The sequence below is a fragment of the Heterocephalus glaber genome, unplaced genomic scaffold, assembly GCF_053883595.1.
Source record: "Heterocephalus glaber isolate CG9 unplaced genomic scaffold, H.glaber_assembly_v1.0 deba00000546, whole genome shotgun sequence".
In the NCBI taxonomy this organism is placed as follows: Eukaryota; Metazoa; Chordata; class Mammalia; order Rodentia; family Bathyergidae; genus Heterocephalus; species Heterocephalus glaber.
In genome coordinates, this window is record NW_028258147.1 from 41,029,618 (window position 1) to 41,057,223 (window position 27,606).

The 27,606-nt window shown below is 38.9% G+C and overlaps 1 protein-coding gene across 4 annotated transcripts in view; it reads left to right on the forward strand.

The window, feature by feature from the left end:
• The window catches only part of Ntrk2 (neurotrophic receptor tyrosine kinase 2), a 346,345-nt gene that overhangs the window by 36,772 nt on the left and 281,967 nt on the right, over positions 1-27,606 (forward strand). For all 4 annotated transcript variants that reach the window (XM_004862443.4, XM_021242569.2, XM_021242572.2 and 1 more), the window contains 4 exons: positions 4,300-4,454; positions 16,409-16,545; positions 17,206-17,338; positions 20,491-20,796. In XM_004862443.4, coding sequence (XP_004862500.1) covers positions 4,300-4,454; positions 16,409-16,545; positions 17,206-17,338; positions 20,491-20,796 — 731 coding nt within the window. The remainder of the gene's footprint in view (positions 1-4,299; positions 4,455-16,408; positions 16,546-17,205; positions 17,339-20,490; positions 20,797-27,606) is intronic.

Sequence of the window (27,606 nt, forward strand, 5' to 3'; positions counted from 1 at the left end):
CTGGTTCAGCGTTTCTGTTTTAACATTTAGATCTTTAATCCATTTCAATTTTAGTTTAGTGCATGGAGAGAGATAAAGGTCTAGAATTAATCTTTGGCAAGTTGAAATCCAGTTTTTCCAGCACCATTTATTAAAGAGGCTATCTTTCCTCCAGTGAGGGTGTTTGGCTCCTTTGTCGAAGATGAGGTGGCTGGGTGTGTCTGGAGTTGTTTCTGTATCTTCTAATCTGTTCCACTGGTCCTCAGGTCTGTTTCTTTGCCAGTACCATGCTGTGTTTTTATCACAGTAGCTTTGTAATATAGTTTCAAGTTGGGCTTGTGATACCCCCTGCCATGTCTCTGTTACCTAGAATTGCTTTTGTTATTCTGAGTCTCTTCTTGTTCCAAATGAATTTTTGGATTGTTTTCTCGAGGTCTATGAAGTATGCTGCTGGGATTGTAATTGGGATTGCATTGAATCTATATAGCAGTTTTGGAAGTATGGTCATTTTCACTATATTAATCTTTCCTACCCAGGAGCAGGGGATGTCTGTCCATTTTCTGATATCATCTTCAATCTCTCTTTTCAGAGTGCCATAGTTTTCAGAGAAGAGGTCTTTGATTTCCTTTGTTAGGTTGATTCCTAGGTATTTCAGTTTTTTGGATGCTATTGTGAAATGAATTGTTTGCCCTGTTTCACTCTCAGTGAGTCTGTGTGTGTTGACCTTGTATCCAGCTACTTTACTGAATTTGTTTATTAAGTCTAGAAGTCTTTTGGTGGAGTTCTTGGGGCCTTCTATATAGAGTATCATGTCATCTGCAAATAATGACAGTTTGACTTCTTCATTTCCTATCTTTATTCTTTTTATTTCTTTCTCTTGTCTAATTGCTGTGGCTAATGTTTCCAAAATTATTTTGAACAAGAGTGGTGATAGTGGACGTCCTTGTCTTTTTTCTGATTTTAGTGTGAAGGATTTCAGTTTTTGACCATTTAGTATGATATTGGCTGTTGGTTTTTCATAGTTGGCTTTTATCAGATTGAGGTATAGACCATCTATTCCAATTTTTTGTACAGTATTTCTCATACATGTTTTTTGGATTTTGTCCCATGCTTTTTGTGCATCTATTGAGATGATCATTTGCCTTTTGTCCTTGGGTCTGTTGATAAAGTGTATTACATTTATTGATTTGTGTGTATTGAACCATCCCTGCAGCACTGGGTTGAAATCCACTTGTAAGGGTGTATGATCTTCTTGATCATCTTCTGCATTGTATTTGCCAGTATCTTATTAAGGATTTTTGCTTCTATGTTCATTAGTGAGATTGTACTGTAGTTCTCTTTTTCTCTGCTTTGGTAATAAAGGTGATGCTTGGCTCCAGGAATGAATTTGGGAGAATTGCTTCCCTTTCTGTATCATTGAAGAGTTTAAACAGTAGTGGCAGTAGTTCCTCTCTAAATGTCTTGTAGAATTCAGCAGTGAAACCATCAGGACCCGGGCTTATCTTTGTTGGTAAGCTTTTAATTACGTTTTCAATTTCATTGATTGATGTTGGGTTGTTTAGAATTTTTAGGTTTTCTTCATTCAAATTTGATAATTCATATGTGTCTAGGAATTTGTCCATTTCTTCTGTGTTTTCCATCTTATTGGCGTATAGGTTCTGGAAGTAAGTATTGATTATCCTCTGGATTTCTGCTCGGTCTGTTGTAATTTCATCCTTTTCATTCCTAATTGCATGGATTTGAGCTATTTTATTCCTTTTTCTGATAAGGTTGGCTAAGGATTTGTCAATTTTATTTATTCTTTTGAAGAACCAACTCTTGGCTTCATTAATTTTTTATATTGTTTTCTTAGTCTCCATTGCATTGATTTCTGCTCTGATCTTTATAATTTCCTCCCTTGTATGAGATTTGGGTTTGTCCTGCTCTTCTTTTTCTAGAAGTTTGAGATTCAGCATCAGTTTGTTTAATTGGGCTCACTCTGTTTTCCTAATATGAGTATTCACTGCTATGAATTTCCCTAGTAAGACTACTTTCATTGTGTCCCATAGATTCCAGTATGTTGTATTGTCATTGTCATTTGATTGAAGGAACTGTCTGATTTCTTCTTTAATTTCCTCTGGGACCCATTGGTTATTCAGAAGTGTGTTGTTCAATTTCCATGTGTTTATGAAATTTTTGCAGTTCCTTTTGATGTTGATCTCCAATTTCATTGCACTATGGTCTGATAATATACAGGGGATAATTTCAATTCCTTTGCACTTACTTAAACATGTTGTATGAGCAAGTATGTGGTCTATTTTGCAGAACGACCCTTATGCAGCTGAAAAGAATATGTATTCTGATTTTTAGGGTTAGAACACTCTGTACATATCTATTACATTAATTTGTTGAAGAGTTTGATTGAGTTCTAGCATTTAGTTGTTCATTTTTTGTCTAGTTGATCTATCTATTTGTGACAGTGGGGTGTTAAGTTCTCCCACTACTGTTGTATTAGTGCTCATATGATTTTTCATGTCCATTAGTATTTGTTGTATATAGTTGGGCTCACCAGTGTTTGGTGCATAGATATTTATGATTGTCATCTCTTCCTATTGGATTGTTCCCTTTACAAGGGTGTAGTGTCCTTCTTTGTCTCTCTTAATCAGTGTTGTTTTGAAATCCACTTGATCTGCAAAGAGGATAGCTACTCCTGCATTTTTCTGGGTTCTTGTTGCATGAAGTATTGTTTTCCACCCTTTACCTTTCAGTCTATGAGTTTTCTTTTTGAATTAAGTGTGTTTCTTTTATATTGTTGGACTTTGCTTCTTGTCCCATTCTGCCAGTCTATTTCTTTTGATTGGTGAATTGAGACCCTTAACATTGATGGTTATAACTCATACATATTGACTTATCGTTGTCATGACTTTTTCTTTTTGCTGGATTCTCCCCTTTGCGTTTAATGTGTTGTCGTGCCCAATGGGTTCATTCTGCTGGGCTTCATGGGGTTGTGATCCTCATTGTCTTTTCCTAGGATTTTGTCTAAAATTTTTTGGAGTGCTGGTTTGGTATTTATGAAGTTCCTAAGGTGCTCTTTGTCATGAAAGTATCTTATTTCTCCATCAGTGTTGAAAGATAGTTTTGCAGAGTACATCAATCTGGGTTGGAGGCTGTTTTCCTTTAGTCTTGTAATATGTCACTCCAAGCTCTTTTTGCCTTGAGGGTTTACATTGAGAAGTCTGCTGTGATTCTGATGAGGTTTCCTTCGTATGTGATTCATTTATTTTCTCTAACTGCTTGTCGAATTTTGTTCTTCTGTTGGGGTTCTGGAATCTTAACTATTATATGCCTATGTGTAGATTTTTTTTTTTTTGATCAAGGCTAGTTAGAGTCCTGTATGTCTCACTTATCTGTATGTCAAGTTCTTTCCCCCTGCTTGGGAAATTTTCTGCCATCACTTCTGTGAACAGACTTTTTATGTCATCTGCCCTCTCTCCCATTTCTTCATTGACTGTGATTAGTATTATGTTATTCTCTTTTGCATCGTCTAGCAGCTGCTGGATTGCTTTCTTGTGGTCCCTTACTATTTTAAAGCAATTTTTCTTTTCCTGGTCACTAATTGCCATCTTATCTTCTATATCTGAAATTCTATCCTACCATTGGCTCATTCTTCTGTGTAAACTTTCAGTGGAGTTTTTAATCTCCTGGAAATCTGTTTGCATCTGTTGTATGGATTCCATTTGTTTCCTATGTTGGGATTCCATTGTGTTCCTCAGCTCCTCTATTTGTTTTTTATCTGTGTCCTCTCTAAATTTATTAATCATGTCTTGCACTATGGGTACAATCTCTGCTTTTATCTGAGAAATTATTTCTGATTTCATTTTTTCCAGGTCCTCTTTTATTTCCAGTTCGGGGAGTCCAGGTGGTTGAATATCAGATTGTTCCATCTTGTTTCCCTTTGAGGTTGCTTTAGGTTATCTGGGAGTCTGGTTTTGAGACTTCTTTACCTGTCTTCTCATTTTGAGGTGGGTGTCGGTGTGTGTGTGCTACTGGCGCCCATGTGGCTCACCTCCTTGCTGCTGGGGGTGGCTCTGCTCTTTGGCACTGGGGGTGGAGGTACACAGCCCACTTTGCTTTCTTTAACTTCTACAGTGTTGGCATATAATGGCAACTCAGTAATTATTGGATAAGTGATTGAATAATAAGTACTGTCGTGCTTTGAAAATGGGTGTGACTTCTGATGGTTGCTGGCTAGAAAGAATTCATAATATAGTATTTTATAAACACCAGCATAGCTGGGCCAACACAAGGATCCTGATCAGATTTTGTTTTTGTTCCATGTAGGATCCTCGTGGGCAATCCATTTACATGCTCCTGTGACATTATGTGGATCAAGACTCTCCAAGAGATTAAATCCAGTCCAGAAACTCAGGATTTGTACTGCCTAAATGAAAGCAGCAAGAATATTCCCCTGGCAAACCTGCAGATACCCAACTGTGGTAATTTATTTTTAAATCAATGAATTCTAGTTGCTATTAATTCTTCTAATTGCCTTGTTGTGGTAGAAAGTCTGGGAAGATTACCACTTCCCACATTTTGTATAGTGTGCTGTTGCTGTCTCCAGTGAATCAGACAACATTTATGTGCAATGTGGAAAAGCCAACTGGGAGCAACTTTACTGGTGTTCTTTGTAAGTAGAATACTCATCCTGAATGGATGACTTTAAAAGTGCACAGAGAAAAAAATACAGTGTTTATCACTCCATCCATCCATTCATCCATCCATCTATCCATGTATTCATTTTGTCCATCCAAAAGCTATATGCTTAGAGAGTTTCCCATACAGGTCTCATCTACACTTGGTTGGCACCGAGGCCATGTATGGGGAATGATCTCAGGGTGGTGAAATGTTCTGGCAGCAAGAGCAAACACAGTTCATTCAGCATATTCCTCAAACCTTGTCACATTGCCAGATGTCTGTGTCTCTTGATGCTTGATGTGGTGTCCACATCTGCCCTTACACCTACTTGTCCTCATGAGTGGGTTCAGAGTCTCCTGCTTTACTGTTGCTACCTGCTCCTCTCCTCAGTATTTTTATCTCCAAAATTTCAAAGGGCACCATATGGCAGAGTCACAGCTCTATGTGAGAGCTTGTGTGGTGAAAGGAAGGGAAAAAGTCAACATCTGGTTAGGACTTTTCCATCCTTGACGTACCTCTGCGATACTGCCAAGGCATGTTCTTCCTCATTGCAATCTTAATCAGTTAATCAACCAGTTAACAGATTCACAGACAGTTGTTTGCTCTTTAGGGCTAAGGGCTGGTGACACAACAGAAAACCATGAAATACCTGGTTTTCATGCATAGGCACTTGTATTAACCACAATCAACTGAGTCTTTGTTTTTGTCAGTTCCTATCTGAGGTCCACTTTTATTTAATAAAATATACCTGCTACTTATTCTTAATGCACATTAATTACAAATGTAGTAAGATGCACATTTATTACAAATGTAATAAAAATAAATTTGAGTGTTTGTTTCTTATCCTGTAGGACCCTAGAAAATAACACCCTTCTCAGGGAGTTTTGTCACAAGTGGAGCCCTTTGGTTTCATCATGGGGCAATCAGGCTTTATTCTCTGTCTCAGCTTTCTCTGTAGCCAGAACTTTTAAAAAACCCAACTTTTAACATATATCTTTTCCTGAATGATAAGGGAGTAACTGTTCTCTGTTCTGGTACAAATTTGTACAGTGGCAAGAAATTGCCTAGCAGGACATGAAATCACTGTGGAATCACCTGGCCTGTGGCTCCCAGATCCCTGAGGCTGTGGTGGCCATGCTGGTTCAGCAACCTCAGAGAGGAAAAGAAAGAAATATCTGACTCTCATTTTTCAAGCTGTCCTTGGCAGACGTCTACTTTGCCCTTGCCTAAAACCAATTCTGTTCTTTCAGTGCTAAGTTTTGGCTGTGTCGGCTCCATAGCATGCGGGTGGTAGAGCCCCATCTCATGTGTTATTGATGGATCATTGTGATTCAGGTAGAGGAGTGTATTCCTTCTACCCGAATTTTCAATAATTTTGTATTTCTTTTTTCCACAAATGTTGCAATGAATTGTATGTATGAGAATGAGTTTCTCAATCCACTGTCAGGCTGCCATAGGTTTCATTGATCAGTTAGTACTGAGTGGTTATATTTGTAAGAGCACTCATAATTCATTTCAAAAAGCAGTGTCACAAAATGTGCCTGATGAATAACATACTTTTTAAAACTACTTTTGTGTTTTAAACTTTTTTCTTTTCCTGTTTTTATTTTCTTTCAAAGTTATTATTTATAATTGTACAGATGGTACTGATAATTTTATTGTAAAAATAATTTCCTGTGTTACACATAAAGCTTCCCTTTTTCTTTGTTATAACCATTACAGGTCAGAGATCGCAGATCCATCATACTCTTTGTAATCAAAGTATAATATTCATGGGAGACTATATCTTGATTACATTAAGTGTACCATATTAGTGGGTAGTCTACTTCCTATTTTCATTACCAAGTAATGTTTTCACATGCATCATTACTCATGATCTTTGTATATAGAAGAAGTTCAAATAATTTTATAGAGTACAGGATTTTTAGTTTGTAAGTGTCGTGAACTAAAATTTGACTGCATCCATTTATAGTCCCCTTAGAAGTTATATGTCACCCTACAAGATGTTGTCGCTGCTTTCTTGCTTTTATTTTCCTGATTACTACTGAGTATCTTATGTATTTATTAGATTGTGTTTATGCTTCAGTGACTTGCTTCTTTGTATCCTTTGCTTATTTTCTATAGTCTTTTTCTTTATTTTCATTGACAGTGTCCTTCGTCTTCCTCAATTGCTTGAAAATTAAAAAATATATTTCTACTTTTTGAAAAATATGTAAGGCCAAATTATGTACTGCACATACTTTGATATATATTTTTTGCATGTGTCTAGAGGTAACGCCTAAAAGATAAGAAAAAGTATTTTTCCTTCCCTGTGCTACTTCTGTCCAATCTTTAACTTCTTATTATCTGGGATTTTATTTTTAGATAGACACGTTTTTGTGAAGATTTCCTATTTCTTTGTATTTCTTGACTGTTGTGTTCAGTGACTGCCTCTTAAAGTGGTTTTCCTTTTGCTGCTGTATATCTTTTAATATTCCTTTCAGAGGAATTGAAAAAGAAACTCTAATTCTTTGCCTATTAGAAAATCAGCCTGTACTTTTGCTTCTCACTGAAGCTGGCTGAGTTAAAAATTCTAGGCTCAAAACTCTTAGAGCTTTCCCCTGGGAAGTTCCCACATGAGGCTGCTCCTCTGGCTTATGTTGGAGATCTCCCTTCTTCTTGTTGGCACCTGTTTTTCTACCCTGGCTCTGTGGCATGGCCTAGGTGGGCCCTGCCCTGTGCCGCCATCTTACCCCTCTTGCTATGGGTTGGCCCAGAGCCTCCTTGTTCTGTACAGAACACACTCCTATGTCCATTTGTGGCACTATTTCTTCTCCTTTATTCTGTTCCCCTGGTTTTTTCTTGTTTGGGGTTCCTCATAGTTTCTTACCCACCAATGATGTGTCTTTTTAATTTCTATCATGGTTCCAGATTTTAAAAATTGTTTTATATCTCCTCTAGACATTTAGGATAAGAAAGGGAAGGCTTTGGTTTGGGGTTTAGTCATGTATTAATTATCATCATAATGGTTTCCCTTCTTTGGTTCTTTAAAGAAAAGTTAGACAATTGAGCAGACAATTACACTAGAGTATTGGATTCAGAATTTTTCGCTGAAATTCCATGTTGAGGAAACCGTTTAATAACATACTAACATTTTCAAATTAGATTTTTATCGTTTAAAATACTGGATTCCTGATCAGCTGAGTTTTTCTTTTAAATGTGCTTTTAAAAACACATCCATTATGTTTAAGTATAGCTTCAAGGAGTTTGTCTTCTTTCTACACTTTTTTCCTTTATGAAACTTGGTAGATGACTGAATCAGCTGAGCAGGCAGCCCTGTGCGTTTTGTCCCTATAAACCAGTGATTGGCCAGTTGCCGTGGTCCTTGCATTCAGCGTGCCAATGGTGCTCCTTTCATTTCAGTGCCATTGGGATTTCTGTCCTGCATAAGATAACTTTTCTTTCAGTGCTTCCCTTTTGTAGGCATACTCCATGGTGTCTAATGAACCCCTTGAACATAATAGGCGCTTAATCAATGTTGGCTGAATTGATTGATTAATACATGCATGGATCATGTTTATTAATGAACAGGTTAGATCAGATTTTCATGGAATGTGGAGCATTGTTTCAGTTAATTAAAACAAGTTAAACATATTACTCTAGCCAATCCTTTTCATATTGTGACATTTTGCTGTCTCCTTTGACATTCTGTCTTCATTGCAAAAGAATCTGATCTTTTTCTTTTAATTTGGAGACATTAATTAAGCTTGGTGGCTGGGAGTTTTAACTGCCCCATTCCTACTACAGTCCAAATGCCTCACAACATTTTTCTAACAGCTCCTACCTGGTGCAGGTGACTAAGTGTATTCATGCTGTGAAACAAGGTGTGGACTATTTCTCTACAAGTCCTCTCCCTCTCCCCATCTGTCCCTTCCTCTCTCCTCTCTTTCTCCTTCTTCCTTCCTTTTTTCTTTCTTCTTTTTCCTCCTCCTTCTCTTTCTCCTTCTCCTCCTTCTTCTCCTCCTTTACCTCCTCCTCCTCTTCCTCCTCCTCCTCTTCCTCCTCCTCCTCCTCCTCCTCCTCCTCCTCCTCCTCCTCCTCCTCCTCCTCCTCTCCTCCTCCTCCTCCTCCTCTTCTTCTTCTTCTTCTTCTTCTTCTTCTTCTTCTTCCTTTCTCTTCCCCCGCCTCTCTCCTTCTTTCTTTCTCTTGACAGGTTCTAACTATTCTTGACTGACCTCGAACTCAAGGTGATCCTCCTGCCTCAGCCTCCCCAGTGCTAAGATTACAGGCATGTGCCACCATACCCAGCTATGCTAGGCTTTTTTAAATCTTAAAAACTTTATTAATCGCAAGCCAACAAAACATACTCATATACAGTTTCCATATTAACTGGTATAAAAGAGTGAGCAAGGTGGATCATACAAGTGTTAGGCAGGAAAGTAGATTTGTCCAGTTGTGCTAATTTATGAATCCCTATAAAAGTATCCCTGCTACTTCCTGAGTGTTTTTAATGAAATTATTATTATCTAGTATTGTAAAATCTTTCTGTTCCATCCCTGTAAAGTTTGTTGGTCTTGGAGGTTTGTCTTGCAGTATAAACTTTTCAGTCATTTTTCCTGGCTAAATGGGATCATTAAAGAGATGTGAACTTTATACTTTAATTTTTTTAAATCCTGCAACTGCGGTTGAGATTGTACCAGAAGAGAGTTTCTTTGGGAAGTGTTAATAGTGGATGAAATGTTCTGTTTTTAGCAAATATACTGAGGAAGGTAGTATTCCTTGGGGTCATATCAAAGCAGTTCCTCCGCCCATCTCACTAGTAACCAATTACTGTAGAGAGTGATGGCCCCACAGTGAATATAAGGTGGCAGTTTGCTTGATGACTGAAGAACTGTGCAGTTACTGTATAAAATACCCTCAATGGCCCCATGCACTGAAATTGAACTTGGTTCTCCTGGTATCTATGACAGTTTTAATGTTCTGCTTTTCTAACCTGCAGACTTAGTGGAGAGATTTCTTAAGACATATCAACAAAATATTCTCTGACAGTGAAGGTCAGTCTGGAGATACCAGCAAGAGGGGCTTAGTTTCTTGAATTAAATTGATTTAATGATTTATTTTAAGGTATATTTTTTGTTTCATCCATAGTTTGTGGCACACACATCTGTTTAGCAGATTTATGGAGATTCTTTTTTGTTTGTTTAAGTAAGGAAAATAGGCTGGTAGTTATTCTACTTTGTTAGCATTCACAGAGTAAAAGGATATGCTATTCTGATACACATGTGAAATTTAGGTTGGTATAACTTCTTAACTAGGTTGATTTTTGTCTTCCTGAAAAACCTAAAGTATACTTTAGTATATTGTTTTGCTTCAAATTTATTAGAGATCAGATTTTATTTTCTAAAATAGAGAAAACGACACAGTAGATTGTTGGCTTTTTTCTTTTAAGAATGCCAAATGAAGCAGTTTCCTTTCTTCTTCTTTTTTAATCTGTCACTGGCTGTTTAAATTTTGCGTTTAGAAGTAATGTGGTAATTGTCACTGTCTTGACGTGGCTAGCTCACAGAAGCTTAGAATCAAAATTTCCAGTTTGAGCTTTGAAAGTCATTTTGGTAATTTTCTGTCATTTTTACAACCAGGTGTAAAGCTGTTATTTCTAAATAGGTCAGGTTTATTCTGGCTTCATTCTTGGTTGTGGAATATATCTATTTAGGAGACAAAGAAATTGGAAGATATGGCATGAATATAGAGAGTAGAAGGGGACGTTATAGGCTTTTAATGCTCTGCTGAGAGAGAATTGATACAGAGGTTAAGTATTTAGTTTTTTTACACAGGCACAAGCAGAAGTGAGAGAAGACAGAGAGCACACAAGATAATAATTTACTTGAATATTTTCATATGCATGAAATGATGGCCCAACATGAATGAATAGAGCCTAGAATCACTAAAACAAGGTGAAAAAGAACACAATCCAGACTTCTTGGTGAATGCTAAAAATTAAAGCCCAAATCTGACCCATCGAGTGGCTAGTCGAAAATGGCCATAGCTATGTTTTTCTCAGTTATTAGAAAAGGAGGACCCACACATGCTGGGTTACTGACTGGGGGACTTCATCCATATGGTTGGCCTTCAGGAGACCTTGCGTGCTCGTGGGTGGGAATGGAGGCAGGGTCACCCCAGCACAGGACTCGCAGCTGTGGGTCAGCTGTTCATCTGGGATGCTGGATAAGCTCCTAGAAATATGAGTACAATAGCATCTACTCTCTAGGAATTTTAGGTTGACTAATAAGAAAATATACGGAAAATATTTAACATGGAGTCTAGTATCGTACTAGATACCTAACAAACACTAGCTATTAACATTATTAGGAAAGAAGGGAATGGAATTAATATGAGAAAATGAAAAAAAGGAAACCAAGTCTTTGTCAATAGGGAGGGATGGAGGGGTTGAAGGGAGGTCAGGGGAAGGGGGAACAATGAAGAAGCAAGAGAGATTATGTGAAGGTGCAAATTTCCAATGATGAATGTCATTATATTGTATACTTAAAAGGTACCAATAAAAGGATATACAGTTAAAAAATGAATAGCTTTAAATATATTTTACATATGGATTTAAACGTGTGTGGATTTTATATTTTGTCACTTTTTAAAAAGAAAAGTAACAAGATGTTACTACTCAAACAAATGGAATGTAGCTAAGTGAGCTTGGAGAATATAAGATTGACGGAAGAGAGGTAGGTTCCTTTCCCCCAGCACTTCCCAGAGCTGTTAATGTGACAGTGTGCCTTGTGAACCTCCAGTTTTCCATAGACCTCCCTCTCTCTTTCTTCTCTTTCTCCCTCCCGCCCTTCCTTCCTTTCTTCCCACAGAGCATCTCAAGGAGTTAAGAGCTCCTCAGAATACACTTTGGGTGAAGTTTGGTAGACTGGGTGAATACTTGATCCCTGTGTAGTTCTAAGAATGATAGTTTCAGAAACAAAAGCCTAGTGAATAGTTGTTCAACATCCATCGTCTACACGCTTGCTACTCAAACTGCGGTCTGTGGAACAGGGAGCTTATTAGAAATGCATGATTTGCTGGCCCCAACTCAGACCTCCTGGAAAAGAAAAGCTGCACTCTAACAAGATCCCCTGGTGATTCATGGGCACATAACAATTTTGGAAGGCCCTGTCCAAAGAAGGTCCACCTTTTCCCTGCTTGGTTCTTGCTTTTCTGCTGAGGTCTGCAGTATGTATGTCCTTTTCCAACCATCCCAGCTCAAGACGCCTGATATAATCTGTCTGTATGGGGAGTGGATCATTTCAGCTCCACGGAGAGCACTCAGTGGAGTGTCCACTCAGCACTGTTATGCTGAGAAGGCGGCCATGAGGCTGAGGATCAGGATCCCATCATGCTAGTGCTGGTAGATCTTGGAAGCCTTGCTGGGCTTTGCTCTGTTCTTGTGCCGATTTCAAATCTTATTAAGCCAGGAAGTAGTGCCTGGAAAGTGATTTACCCTGCTTTGGCTATTCTTGTTTCTCAATTCATTTTTATTGTGCTAATTAAACTTCAAGTGATATTTTAAGTACAGATTCTTTTTCCATTATTGAATCTTTGGCCAGCATATTAACACAGTATTATTAACATGAGTCAGATGCTTACTCATTTGTGGGAGACTTTACATTTCAAAGATCTAGACTTGGCCACTTTTGCACAAATCCTTTTGGAAATTAGGGTGATATAATTTCTCTATAAATAAAGGAGACTGGTTCTTCTTTCACAAAATAGACACGTAATTATTCCTTAAATGCATTAGATTCCTAAATCATGGACGTACAGTCTGTAGTAAAATAGACATGTGCCACCCAAGGAGATAGTGTAATATAGCAGTGAAGGCCCTGAACTTGGGTTCAAATCTCAGGCTGAAATGTACTTGGGCAGCTTTGGCAGATGTCTTTGATCTTTCCAAAACTCATATACTTCATTCATTAAATAAGGACAAAATGCTCACCTTCAAGCTTGTTTATAAGCAGTCAGTAAAGCAATAAAGACGAGAGTAAATGGTTCACTGAATGCCTAATAAATGCTAATATTATTATAGTATAAGTAAACATTTTAGAGCTGTTAATCATATAAGCTTAAGCTTGAAGTTTAGATTTTAGAAGCTTGAAGCTTCTAATCTTAAGCTTGAAGATTAGAAATTGGATCAGATTTTATAGGGAAAATTAAGCTTATAACATAACATTTCCTATTGACATCTCTTTATTTTAACCTTTTCCTGCTCAGACTATCTAACATATGACACCTCTATGGAGGGCAGGAGATGGTACCCATCACTTTATACTTGAGGTGCCAAAAGGGAAGTCTTTAAGCTCATTGTGGTATATCGCTTGTGGAAGGGGTCACACCTTAAGAATAAGCACAGCCTCACCAGAGTCAGCAAGTAAATCTATAAATGCAAAGGAAATGGAAGAGAATCGACTAGGCACAAGCAGTTATAAGTTAGGAGAGCAGAGGGATGAGGCATGAGAATGACTTAATGGCTGAGAAATGCTGGTTAACAAGGTGGCAATGGAGAAAGCCAGGAGAAAGCTTGATTTGCATTGCAGAATCACTGCAAGCCTCAAGAAGTAAAACTATAGGTGACATCGCATCAGGGTATTGGCTAAAACATTAAGAAGCAACTAAATGTGTTTTTGTTCCGTACAGTCCATGTGACTATTCCTCTCCTTCCTCAGCAGAAAACTGCAGTTTTATTCTCAAAAGAGGATAAAATAAAGATCTCAAGGGACGTCAGGTAGAGTTGAGGCTGTAAGAATCACAGAGAAAATAATGATTTCACACACTGTTTTTTGTTTGTTTGTTTGTTTTTCCTTAAATTCTTTTATTGGCACATTTTAGGTATACAGTACATTTACATTTATCATTGGGTGTTTGTGCCTGAACATGATGCATCTTGGTTCTTATTTTTTCCCCATTACCTGTGCACCCTTCACCCCCTCCACCCTTCCCTATTTACATAGACTTCATTTCCATTTTTTTTTCTTTTCTCATCATTTTTCCTTTACCTTCTTTCCTTTCCCCTTCCCTTCCCACTGCCCCTACCCCTTTGGACCTTTTCTTCCTATTTTAATTTATCAACACACTGGTTTTTGATATTTCCTGTCTTCTTCCCCATCCAAGCAGAACACTGGAAGACTGTCCAATGAACAATTTCTTCAGTGACATAGACAACTTTCCTTTGAACGTTCCAGTGATTCTGGTTGTCCCAGTCAAAAGGCCAATAATACTGCCCCACAGTGAAGCCATGCAATGCATTTTCAAGGATCAGAAACATTTAAGAAAAGTTTAGATGTGAAAGACAAACACAAAACAATCAAGGAGATTAATTCAAGAAGAATTGCAAGAAACAGAATACAAATTCAAAAGAAATAATCATTAATATCTCAGACATCAGAAGAGATGTTACATTCATGAAACACAACAAGGTGCTATGAAAAGAATATTCAGGAAAGGAAAAGAGCCTTGGAAACTAACAGTGTGACAGAGGGATGAAAAACATTAAAGGTCGTGTGATAGATATGTCTGAAGAAACTTCCTATAAATAAATAAAGAGACACTAAGGTGGAAAATAAAGGGTTAGAAAATCAGATGGGTCATTGATAATATCCAACATTCAAATAATTGTAGTTCTAAGTGGTAAGAAAGCATTGCATAATCATTAAACTGCATCTGTTTCTATCTTAGGAGTACATGTAACAAGGTTGCATCCTAAAATTGATATTCTCTTAAATTTGTTGAAATATGATAACTATTACATTTGAGGTGATTCAGCTGCCAGGAAAGCTTTTATACTCATAATAAACTCTATACCCTCACTAGGCAGTGTAACTTCATAGCATGAGGGAAGATACTAAGAGCTGAATCTGGTGTGGGCATGTGGGGAAGCTGGGATTCTGTGTGTACACTTTCTTCTACTTATGGTGGGAGATCAGCAGACAACACTAAACAGAGAGACCAAAAAATAACATTACAAGTTTGGTATGGAGGGAAATGAAAGTCAGTACCAAAGAAAAAACTCAAGAAATGCAAAAGGTAACTGAGACAGACAAGAGTGCCATCTGGGCGGCACTAGGTGGACTAGTTTTTTGCACAGTAGTTTGAAACATGTTTCATAACAAATTTTGTAGAATTATAGACCCTTCAAACTGTGTGACTGCCTGATTAGTTTTAAGTGACCCACAGACTTCAAGGATATATTTTCTTGACATGCTTCTTAATAAATCGCAAAACTTAATTGTCAGAGAAGTTGTGGAAAGAACACTTTGTGTGTGTGTGTGTGTGTGTGTGTGAGAGAGAGAGAGAGAGAGAGAGAGAGAGAGAGAGAGAGAGGGAGAGAGAACTCACCAAGGCCATACAGTCAGTATGAGCTGGGTTTTTGACCACTGACCATTTCTCTTGGAAACCCTGTGAAAGAGAAATTGCTCTCTGTTGGACCTTACAGGAAGGAAGAGTTCCCAAGAGGTCTCAGTAGCTGCTGAAGCCAGATCTTTCAGTGGTGGAAGACCAAGAGATGTGTACTGTACTGCTCTCGCTCCAGGCTGATTTCAGTGATAACAAACAGTGGCTTTGTCTATAAAGACTGCATGATAAGGAAAGCTTTATGCATAGCAACATGAAGATGAGGGGGTTAAATACAGCCAGGTGGGTGGGTTAATTGCAATTTAATGGCTGTTGAAGATGAATTGCTTTTACTGACCCCCAGGTTGCTTCAGAGTTAATGATGTGTCATAGTTCCGTGGGATCCAGCTGTTGGTTAATACAATCCCAAGCAGCCTTTCTAAGACCCAGAAGGAATTGGTTTGACTGTAGGACCTACCATACTGTTACTCCCTCTGGGACCTGCCCTCACATAAAAACACTTGGGTTCTTGTGTAATTTAAAGCAGAATACACATTCAGTGGGTCTGATAATTTGATGAAGTGATAGCAGCATCAATTTAAAGAAAAAAACTCCTAGCTTTTGAAATGTAAGAATATAAAAATGATGCTTTGCTGGAATGTTAAAAATATTGATAAGCTTCAAAAGTTCATCTGATGAACATTTTAGGGTTTCTCAAACTAAAAAGTTTTCATTCAAGAACTCATAAGTTTTTTATCATATTGTCAACAGGATAACAATTTAACTCATAATATTTAGCTGTGATTTATATAACTTTGAGACATCCTAACACTGTGTTATTGCAATTTTGCCTTTGAAAAATGTTTTGAAACCACTTTTCTTTAGTAATCTGACTCCTTCAAAACCCTAGGTCACATACTTAGATTTATAAGGGTTGCTTAAAGCAAAAAAATTAGATTTATGCAAAACATGTAGATACATCTTACCCCTTGTGTTTATGATTATAAAAAGTGAAGAGAAGGGTGCAGGGGGAAAATAAATGAAATAAGATTTTGGTTCACAGGTATAATGCTTATATATGTGCACAACAATGCGATTAGTAACTAAAGAACTGAAAAGAGGTAGAAAACAGTTCTATAAATGAATGTTTTTTTAAATAAAGATTTTTCTATAATTATATTTGTAAGAAGTATAACAATTTGTTTTCAAATCTTATTACTGCTCACTTTTCTGTCTGGATTATTTACATTTATATAACTCATCAACTTAACACTTTTTCAGTGTGAGAAAATAAGTGATTATTTTAAAGCATGAAGAAATCTTAATTTATTACTATTATTTTGATACTGCAGCTAATTACTTGTATATGTTTCTGTTTGCTTTTATTGTTCCGTAGGGTTGCCATCTGCAAGTCTGGCTGCAGTCAATCTCACTGTGGAGGAAGGAAAGTCTATCACCTTGTCCTGTAGTGTGGCAGGTGACCCACTTCCTAATATGTACTGGGATGTCAGGAATCTGGTTTCCAAGCACATGGTAAGGCATGGATTGACCTCTGACTTAATAGAGAGACAATGAATATTTCAGTATGTGAGATTGTATTAAGTCCAGTAATGACCAGCTCATATTTTATAGGCTCAGTTATAGAAATTTACAAAATATTTTGATGCACATTTACTTTCCATTTATTCTTAATTAGGAAAGACTAATGCATGTTTGCGTTTTAGTTACATATGCCCAATAGATGGAGATTCTATAACCCTAGTGAGCTCTTTGTGTCATCAGGAGATTGACTTATCTTCTTGGTCATTTCCCTTCAGGAAGGTAGGTAAGGGACTCATAGAGTAAGTCCATTTCACAAATTTAGGAATCAAAATATTGAGAAATGCAATAACTTCCATTGACCTGAGTCCAATTCAGATAGAATTTCTTTCTTTTTTTTTTTTTTTTTGATACCAGGGATCGAACTCCGGTCCTTGCGCTTGTGCAGCAGGCAGTGAAACCACTGAGCTAAATCCCCGGCCCTCAGATAGAATTTCTAATGTCATCTTTACACATACACGTGCACACATACGTACACAAATGTGTGCATGCACACACACACTTTTTTTTCGTAACTAGGGGAAGAGACTCCAAATCTTGTCACTTGAGATCAGTCCTAATTAAGGTTATTTTTGTCTGTTAATTCATTTGTAGAATGAAACAAGCCAGACTCAGGGCTCTTTGAGGATAACTAACATTTCAGCTGATGACAGTGGAAAGCAAATCTCGTGTGTGGCAGAAAACCTTGTAGGAGAAGATCAGGATTCTGTCAACCTCACTGTGCACTGTACGTACTCAGACCAGCATGTGTTTTAATAGCAGATGATCGGGGACACTGCCACATTTGTCTTGAGGAGCTCTGGATGCTGCTTGAGTGTATTTAAAGAGCATATTGCAGTGTTTGGTGCTACTGAACTAAAATGCTGTCAGCCTCTTTCACTGGTTCTATTTCTGCTTCATATCTCTTGCTCTCATGTTTTCTTTTCAGCTCTTTTTCTGATCTTGATCTTATTGCTTTGTAGCCTCCCTTGTCTTTTTCTAACAATGTAATTTGAGCTGATTGTTTACTTGTTAATTTTGATTTTAAATTCTGATAAACCAGGCTCTAAACACTTAGTCCCCTAATTATAGCAATATGAAGCTTTAATGTAGTGATACCTAAAGCATTTACTGGCTTTTCATAAACATTTAATGGTTTCATTGATACAATGCAGTTTTATTAGTTTGAGATAAAGTTTCTGTGAGAAGGTAAGAGGCATCTTACTAGTTAAATCCCTGAAAATTATACTCTGCAGAAAATTTTATTATTCTTGTTTTAAATTTCTGGGTGCCTTGCAGCTAAGATATAAGATATCAATGCTTCTCAGTTAAGCATAAACATGCATTATTGTCCAGTATTCCAAATATAATAATTTATCTCCAAATACTAGATTGCAGCATTAAATGTGGACACGTATTAAGTGAAAATCACACAGATGCTCTGCATCATTACTAAGATTGAAATGACAAACCACAATCCTTGGTCACTCTCAGTACCACCACTATGCTTAGAGGGTACTGGACTTATAATTTTTCATCATTTTGATCTACCCACAAGCTTTAAGTCAATGTTATTATCAAACATATGTAGTCAACTTGCAATTTTATGCCCTTAATTCAACACCTCATGCACAGTTCATTTAAGCATGGCAGAAGGGATAAATGGGCTCTGGGCGGGGATTACAGGAGTTAAGTATGGACCTTGCTTATTCTATGGTCCTTGAAGTGGCTAGTTTTTAACTCAGACCTGAAAATATGTGCATCTACACAGGCATGCACCTTACTTTAAGTAATGGATACGAAGCCCCCATCATTGTGTTTAGATTAAATTTTTATAGAGGGATTCAATCAAATATTAAAAGCTATTTTGCTTTCCAAAGATATTTTTTTTTTTTGGTACTGGGTATTGAACTCAGGGCCTTGCATTAGCAAGGCAGATGCAGTTCCACTGAGCTAAATCCCCAGCCTTCCAAAGATTTTTTTAAAGAAGGCCTTTGAGAAATATTTGGTAAAGCAAATGATCAAACCTTGCAAATTTAGATTTTATAGTTCTATGTTTCCTCAAGAGAGGGACCCTGAAATAATACATATTTGCAGAAGTAAGTAACTCCACATGCCCAGTGGTGAGGAATTTCACTAGTAACTGAAAATCTTTCTGTATGTTATGAAAGTCAATTAGGTTCTTTTCCAGCTTTGCTTTTTCTTCAGTAGAATTCTGGAAGGATGGATTTATGTGAACACAAAGAGTGAAAGTTCAGATTATTTGCTTTCTCTTAAAGATGCTTGGACTATCTATGTATTCATCAGGGTTTAAAGAGTTGAGCTTGTCTAAGTTTAGATAAAGAGTTGAAGGAATTAGTGATAAGGAATATTAACAACTGAGATAGCCATCCATGAAAAGGACCATACTTGCAGTGGTTGTGTGTTGGCTTCCATGATTTACATTTTCCCCCTGTTATATGATAAATATGTGCGTCAAAGAAACCATGTATGAAAGCTACCAGGTTAGATGAGGGAGACTTGAATTCCTGTTCCAAGTTGGACTCTCTCAATAACCTCTACTGACTTACCAAACCTCACCAGACATTGGTTTCTCTATGAGACAAACAATGCTATTGGGTCTTGTCTTAGTTACTTTTTCTCATTGCTGACACAAAATGCTCAACACCCAAAATTAGTGGAGGAAAGTTATTTGGAACTCACAGTTCTTAAAGGTTTAAGTCCATAACTGTCTGGCTTTAAGGCAGAGTAGCATGGCAGAGGGGGATTACAGAGGAGAAACAGTTCATGGTGGGCAGATGACAGCAAAGCAGTGAAGTAGCAAGCATCAAGTGGACTAATTTAGTAATCACACAGCCTTAATCCCAGCATCACACACTAGATTCAGCCACCTCTGAAAAGCCCCAGCTATGACTACATGAAACTTTGGGGGAACATCTAGATGCAAGCTATAATGGGTGTCAAAGTTCTTTTCCAGTTCTTTATAATTATCAAAGGTAGACTACATGAAGATGAGCAATATGTGATTTTAAAATACCTTCACTCAGGATAACTATTCTGTAAAATGATACTACTTGATAATGTTTGTTTTTTAAAAGCATAAAGCACTATATGCTTAAAATTGAAATAATCTCTAGTCTATTTTTTCAAGATTAAATTGGACCTCAGACATTCAAAAATCAAAATATTGACATCTAGAATCTAGAAAATATGGGCCCTACTGTTATTCGGTGCTTTTAAAAAGACTGTTTGCTATTGACAAGCAATGAAAAAATATCAAAGTTTCATACTTTATAATAATCAATAGCATCATATCAGCATTCGTTGCTTGACCAGTTTGATCTGTCTTAGAAAAGTTAAATGAGATCAGTAAAATTTCAAAGTCATTTTTGTTGTTATTTGAATCACTTAGGGGAGAAGACTTAAGGGATTTTTGGTGCTATGAAAATAATGCCTCTCTTTATGTTTGGTGAAGAACTTGCATAGTATGAGGGACCATATATTAAAAACCAAAGTGGATGCCATATGAGTCCTTTCTGCTCTCAGAAATCTCTTACAACTGTTTGGAGCTGGTTCTCATGTGCATGAAAAAGCTTTGAAAAGTGACTGTGATGGATAGGTCTTAAACTGAGCAGAGCAAGGAGTCTGTCTGAAGCTCTCTGGAGCGAGTTAATTCACCCTCCATGATGATACTTTACAAAATAATGGTAGATATGCTCGCTTTGGCAGCACATATAGAAAAAAATGGTGGACTCCTAAGTTGATTGTGTGTTTTCTCAAACCAAACCAAGCCAACGTTCAGAGTGCTTGAATGAAGTCCCCTCTTGATGACACAGAAATCTGGAGACAGGGAGGATTCTGAGCTTTCTGATGCTATTAACTCTCTCTTTTTCAATTTAGTTGCACCAACTATCACATTTCTCGAATCTCCAACCTCAGACCACCACTGGTGCATCCCATTCACTGTGAAAGGCAACCCCAAACCAGCGCTTCAGTGGTTCTATAATGGGGCAATACTGAATGAGTCCAAATACATCTGTACTAAAATTCACGTTACCAATCACACGGAGTACCATGGCTGCCTCCAGCTGGATAATCCCACCCACATGAACAATGGGGACTACACACTGATTGCCCAGAATGAGTATGGAAAGGACGAGAGACAAGTCTCTGCTCACTTCATGGGCTGGCCCGGGGACATCGATGGTGAGTATCTGCAGCTTTTGCCCTTGAGGAGAGGGTAAGATCTGTCACTCAGCTCTTAACAAAATCGTGTACAATAAAACCATCCCTAGGTCCAAAACACCAGGATTAAAGCACCAGGATTTAGTCTAGATCATAGGTCAGCAGGTCAGCTGGATTGGTTTTACTTTGTATGTACTCTAGAGTTCAGGGTGAAGAAATGGCAGCTACACAGGAGACCTGTTTCTCGAGGCAAGCACAGAGTGTCAGAGGGCAACTGGAAATGTACCAGGTTCAGAAAAGGTCTGAGTTCCAGTCTAGAACACTGCTCTCCAGCCTGTAGGCATTGGTCAAAGCAAATCACAGGGCCAAAGGCAAATTGAGGGGCAGGAATTTGTACTGCTCCAAGGAAGTGATGGGGGGAATGAATAATTTTGAATAGGTACCTGATATACACAAGATTATTAATTAGTGTGTCTGAGAGTTCATGAGAAAATGGTTATTATTGTCTCAAATTTTTAATGAGATTTTTATACTCACAATGGCAAAACCTATGTAAAACCACAAGTAGATGAACTGTGTTTTGTTGGCTCATAAAATATTTAAGATAGTTTTCTTATACTTTACACTTGTAGTGGAAATCCTGCATTTTCATCCATGGGCCAGAAACCAGTATCGTGGACTGTTTTGCTGACTGGGACCACCTGGGTCGAGCCACCACTTCCGCAGCCCATGGCTTGGGTTTCTAGGAGTGGTGATGGTACCTATCTGACCTATGGCTTGGATTTAGGGAAGGGTGCCTAGCACCTGGGATCCTCTTTTTGGCCAGCAGGAGAGTTTCAGTGTGAGCTCCATTGACCGCAGGACAGTTGCCCTGCCTGTGCATGACTCCTTCCTTTAGGGGAGTAATTTTACCTGCTCAATCTTATGGCCCAAGGTGAATCTTCTGATTGGGAGTTGGAGCCTGACTTTGTTATGCAGCTCCTCACAACAAAAGCTGTGAGTTAAGAGTCACAGAGATGACCTGGCAGAAGGAAGGGAAAATAGAATTCTAGAGATCTGAATTGAGGGGCTGCTGGGCAGCCTGTACATGTTGGCTTACAGGGCAGTGCCACTGACAGAGGAGCTCCCTGCAGAGCCATCTTTGAAAAACAGTAAACAAAACAAAATCATTCTCATTACCTTGTACTTGCTAGACATCTTTTTAAATGCACAGGCTTCCTTAGCATGTTCAGAATGTGATTTGAATTATGTAAGCCTGATTTACAAGCAGCCCTTCAGGGCCACATAAAACAGTTTGTGTTTGGAGGCTATGCCTGGACATCCATGGTTGTTGTAGTCATTCCCATTAAATCTTCCTTCTCCTAACTGAGAGTGTAGCTGCTCAGCTGTGTGTATTGTAGTAAATCTCTAGCTGACTGTGTTTCCTCCTGCCTGTTTGTGGGAATTGCAACTTTAGAATTCAGTCTGGAGACCCTGATTTGGGGTAACAGCTTTTTGTTTGTTCTTAAATAAACTTTTTATTTTAGATCTGTAGAAAAGTTACAAAGATAGTACATAGAGTTTCCAGAGACTCCGCCCAGTGTTTCCCCTTGCTCACATCTTACATTACAGTCATACCTTGGTTCATGAACTTAATTTTGGTGGAAGGAATTTTGCAACCAGATCATGGAAAAGATTAAACTTGTGAACTGAGGCACCACTGTACTCTGGTATGTTTGTCACCACAAAGAAACTGACTTCGGTACATTGCTGTTCACTCAGTTTAAGACTTTATTTGAATTTTACCATTGCGGCCTTTGCAAACTGTTGGGAGTAAAGGTCTGGAGTTTAAAGCCATCAGAAGAAGGTCTGTGTCCTTTGATATCTGAACAGTGTAAAGCCAATAGCTTCTATTTTAGATCGGGATTTTGATGTATTTTCTTTGAACATTTGTATATGATGCTAACATTTGGTAGAGCTGAACTTTTCTTATCCATGTGGCCTCATTTTTTTTTTTTTTCTGATTGCTTCTGTTAGTTTTAACATAGCTGGTGATGGGAAAGAATTGTTTTCTGGCATAAAAATAAGTTCAGGTCTCTCAAATATTTTTAAGGAAATAACTATTTATTTATAAAAATTAAACCCTTACAGAATGCTGATTTTTTCCCTCTAGGACCATCTATCAAGGAGTAATAAATGAAAGTGGGAATGACAGAGACTTGGTCCAGGGGGCCCAGGGTGGTAGTAGGTATAAATGGCCCTAGAGGAACATAAACCAGTGTGACCAATTAGAGATTATGGGGTGGAATCTTTGGGTATTTATGAGAGTCATACCATTCAGATAATGACCTTTCTTAAAATTGCTTTCTTTTCCTCTTAACCCCTTTTAAAACTAAAGAAAAATAAACAAATAGCAAAAATATATCAATTCCCTGATGGTACATTCTAAGTTAAGGACAACAGGTCAAGTTTGCCTTCAGATTCCTTCAGTATTTATGCTGTCATCATACTGTAATTGATGAAGTTTAGCTCTCACAAAGCTTTTTGAGATGTTTCATCTACTGTACTTTTACCTCTAGTGTTTTTGATGAGTTTCCATTATTTTTTATTTATTTTTTTCACATTGGAAGTTTCCTGTCTTATGAGAAAGCAGGCAGCCTGGGCTCACCATGCAGACACTGCCTGTCCACACGGAGCTAGAAGAATTAGGGTGCCACCCTGGTATCCCCTAGAGAGTGTGCTTCTCATTCAGCTAAGATCAATGATAGTGAACCTTTGAGAGCTTTCAGATGAAAACAAACAGCTGGCCATGGCATGAGTGCCATAGGTTTGCCACTACTGGTATAGATGGTCCCTTTGCCTTGGAACACATTTTTGAAGAAAGGGAATGAAAAATGTTGAAAGAAGTCAAAACACTAAAGCAAATAAATGAAAAGTCCCTATGACAAAAACCGGTGAACACGAAAGAGCCTGGACATTGTGACGTCATGGTGTACTTGCTCCTGCATGGTCTGGAAACACTGCATAATGGCAGCCAACACACTGTTCCCCATTTGGAGAAAGGATGGGGCAGCTGGGTGTGAAGGTATCAGCCCAGGCCTGGGGTGCCAGTCGAAAGATGTGAGCATCGAGAATGTGAGACAGGCTTTCCAAGCAGAGGCAGCCAACCAAGTGGGTGGAGGCCTTGTGAGTGTCCTAGGGCCATGTAGACTCTACCACAGGGACACCCCGGGGTGTCTGCATGGAAATACAGGTCTTGTCTGATCTTCAGATGTCAGCAGAAGCCAGTGCCATCTCCATCTGTTAATTACTGAAAGCTTGGCTAGTACTGAGAAAGAGAGGAAGGCTCTATACATTGCTTGGATCACTTTGGACCTCTTTTAAGAATTAAAATCAGCTGTGGTCAGTTTAGGCTTGTGTTTAAAAAAGAAAATGGAACTTTCAGTTTCCAAATGAAATCTGGAGAACTATGGTGCCCACTGAAGAGCACAACCATTGACAAACACACTGGTTTTATTTTTGTTTTTCATTACCCCTATAAAATGAGTTCATTAGAAGCAGTCTTTCTTGGCTCTCAGCATAACAATATCCTTCCACCCCTTGTTGCACATTAGAATCAACCGGGAAATTTTCATTGTTAGTTTACTTTATTTTGCTTTATAATACACATTCCTTGGGCTTATCTTTCACAATTTGGATTGAGTGGCTCCCAGATTGGACTTTGGCATCTCTTTTTTCTTTTTAGGACACCCAATGAGTAACCAGTGACAATGTTACTACTCTTAGGGAGAACTCTGAGCCCCCTAAGATTTTGCTGGTCATGATTGAGTAACAGATGATCCTTTGGATGTTTTAGGGTGCAGATACACTCAACTGAGAAACATCATGTCTGATCTGAGCTCTAAATGAAAACCCTTGTCTTGCTGTCATGGCCAGTTGCCTCTGCTTTCCACCTTCAGGCTGGTGGGTTGGGCAGGGGGGTGGCAGTCTCTGTGGTATCAGGCCCTCTGCCCCTGAAGGTGGAAGGAAGTGAGGGTGTGGGGTGGCCAGCAAGTTTGTTTGCTGGTGGTTTTGTGCTCTTGGGGCCTGGGAATATGCTGGTGCTGTAAGTGGACTTTCTCCCCTGGAACCTTTGTGGGTTCTTGGAGAGTATGCTCTCTGCTGTTCCTCCAACATGAGCAAAGGCATCTTTACCTCATCTGCTGGAAGTACAGTGGTGCCTCAGTTCATGAACTCAGTTATCTCCATGATTCTGGTTGCAAACCAGATTGGATAAGAACCAAATCAAATTTCCCCATAAGGTCAACACTGAACCTAACCATTGAATTTGACCCAGTTCTCTTCCAACTTGGTTTGTGAGCAGAATTGTGGAGTCAAGTTCTGAACTGAAATACTGCTGTAATTCCATCCTCCGGGAAGGACCTCTGTGTGGTGTGAGCCTTCTGCTGCTCCAGGTGCTCTCCAGGTCCCCAGGCAGGACCTGAGACTCCTCACACTGGGTTTCTCCCCTGTTGTCTCCAAATGAGCCCTGGGGAGCTTTCCAGATGACCAGTCTGGACACAGCTGGTGCATAACCACCTCCATCCCATGGCTGCAGAGTGCCTTCACCTTCTCTGCCAGAGGCAGGGCTGATCCCTGAGCTTCCCCTGTAGAGCGAACTTGGCTGAAGCTCTCGGAGTGGTGCAGTGGCAGTCCCTGGTAGGGAAAATAGTGAGTATCACTTCCCGGGAGAAGAGTCTTTATGAGTCTGCCTTTACTTTTTCCTCCTTAGACACTTAAAGTCTCAAGCTGAGTCCCAAGTTTCAAAGGACACGGGCCCAGTTCACAGCCAGGTCTTCTGTGAATTCTGCTTCTGAGTTCCTAGTGTGCACTTTGATGTCATTTGCCATAGCAGGAAGAGTCTGGTTTAATGTCCTGTCATATTGGAATCTGGGGATTTTGAGCCTCATATCAGCTCGGTGGAGGACTGAGAAGTAAAGGGTATGGGGCTGTCTGACCCAGCAAACTACAGAGCCCGAGACTATGTGAACATTTCTATTCCTTAGGAAGGCAGCAGGGTGAGGCACAGGTGTGGGAGACCAAAACACAGCCTCTCTTCCCAATAAAGGAAGCATTCCAATGAACCAGAAGGAGAGCGATGGAGTATGGACAAACATTTGGGCTTTCACTCCTGTGCCCTTCTCCTCTCTGTGGCTGCCTTCAACCTGGCTCTCAGAGGTCTGTTTCAGATCCCTAGGGGTGACCCTGTCCCAGTACTAGGCAGGACCCAGCTGGAGGCCTGTAGAAATTGTAACCAATGAGAATCAAGGGAATAGGTGGGATTTTGAAGATTGCATTTTTAATGAGTTAAACTCCAGTCACTTGCTGTTGATTCAAATGATTTACTCAGGTCTGACACTTGAACTTGGAATCTTAAGCATAGTTACCCCACATTCTCCACAAAGGGCAGCTTTGGCATGGCAGGAAGGATTTGCATTTTAGATTCAGATCTGATCCAGTCTCATGACCTATGTGGCTTGGAGATATTCTTAGAGTAAGTTCTAGCACCTGCATAGAAAGTTGTAAAGTTGAGCACACTGGACATGCCTAGTGTTGCCTTGTAGATGCTGAGGGTGTAATAAAGAAGATGTGCATTTCTCATCTCCCTTTCTGCTATAAAGGAGAAACTGTCTGCCCAGAATGCTTGTATTGTGCCACTGGCTTTTCCTCCCTTATCTAGAAGCTTAAGTTTGCCAGTTTACTATTCAAGCATTCTTGACTTGGCCCTCTAAGGAGAAAATTGAGTCAGAGTTTAGTTTCTTGAAAGAGTGGGTACATGTAAGCTCTTTAGGGTGTCTAAGCTCTTTCCTGTTCTTCATCCTCTTTGTAATGGAGTCTGGAGGTGTGCTGTTGGGGTCAGAATCCATCTCCCACCCTCATCTGTAATTGTTTTGCAGCTATAGCCAGAGATTCCTCTTCTCAGTGTTTGGATGTCTAGCTATTGCTTCATGTTTCATTTACTCAGAAATTATCATCCTTTGTGACTTTTGGCTCTGGTGAAACTTAAAGCCGCAAACCAGGATCTCTCAAAGTTTAATATCTATGCAGAACTGCAGAACTCCTGGGGACCATGTTAAAATGCAGATCACGGTTTAGTAGATCTGAAAAAAGGCCAAAGATGCTGCATTTCTAACAGATTCTCTGATGCTCCTGACAACTTCCAGTCCATGGACTGCACTTTGAGGAGTGAGGCTCATTCACTACTGACCGGGAGAGCCTGAGGGGAGGGTGCTGGAAAAACTGTTCCAACATCCATCGCGTTTAATTCTCTAAGTCTCCCTAAAGATATTAAACCATGACAGTAATAAAAATACAGAAGAGATGGTGAATAGAGATGCCCTATAATTGAGTTCAGCAAAAAGTAGGATGAATTCAATATGTGGCTCAAGTAGGTTTAGGAGAGAGAAGAAGCAATTGAGCCAGTGGATGCAGGGGCACAAATATAAAGCATGGGGTTATCTAAGGAGTCTTCAAAGATTCTGATGTATCCTATTTAGCTTACAGGCCAAAAATAAAGACTTGTGCAAGATGAAATTGATGCCTTCAGTGGCTGTCACTGGAATTCAATCCTACATATACAGAAGTGTTTTCATGAACAGGCAAAAGCATCGACAAGAGTGGCGATTGGGAATGATGAGGATTTCCTTTTCAGCAGAATTTGAAGTAGAAATTAATGGCTGAGAGATCACTTACAGTTCTGTCATAAGGAAGAAACCTGGAGCCTTTGTTAGCATCTTTCGGTCAGGATAGCACAATTTCCAAGCATTTTGAAGGTCAGCTGTTTCTGTAAGTGGGAACATATCAGTTGAGAGT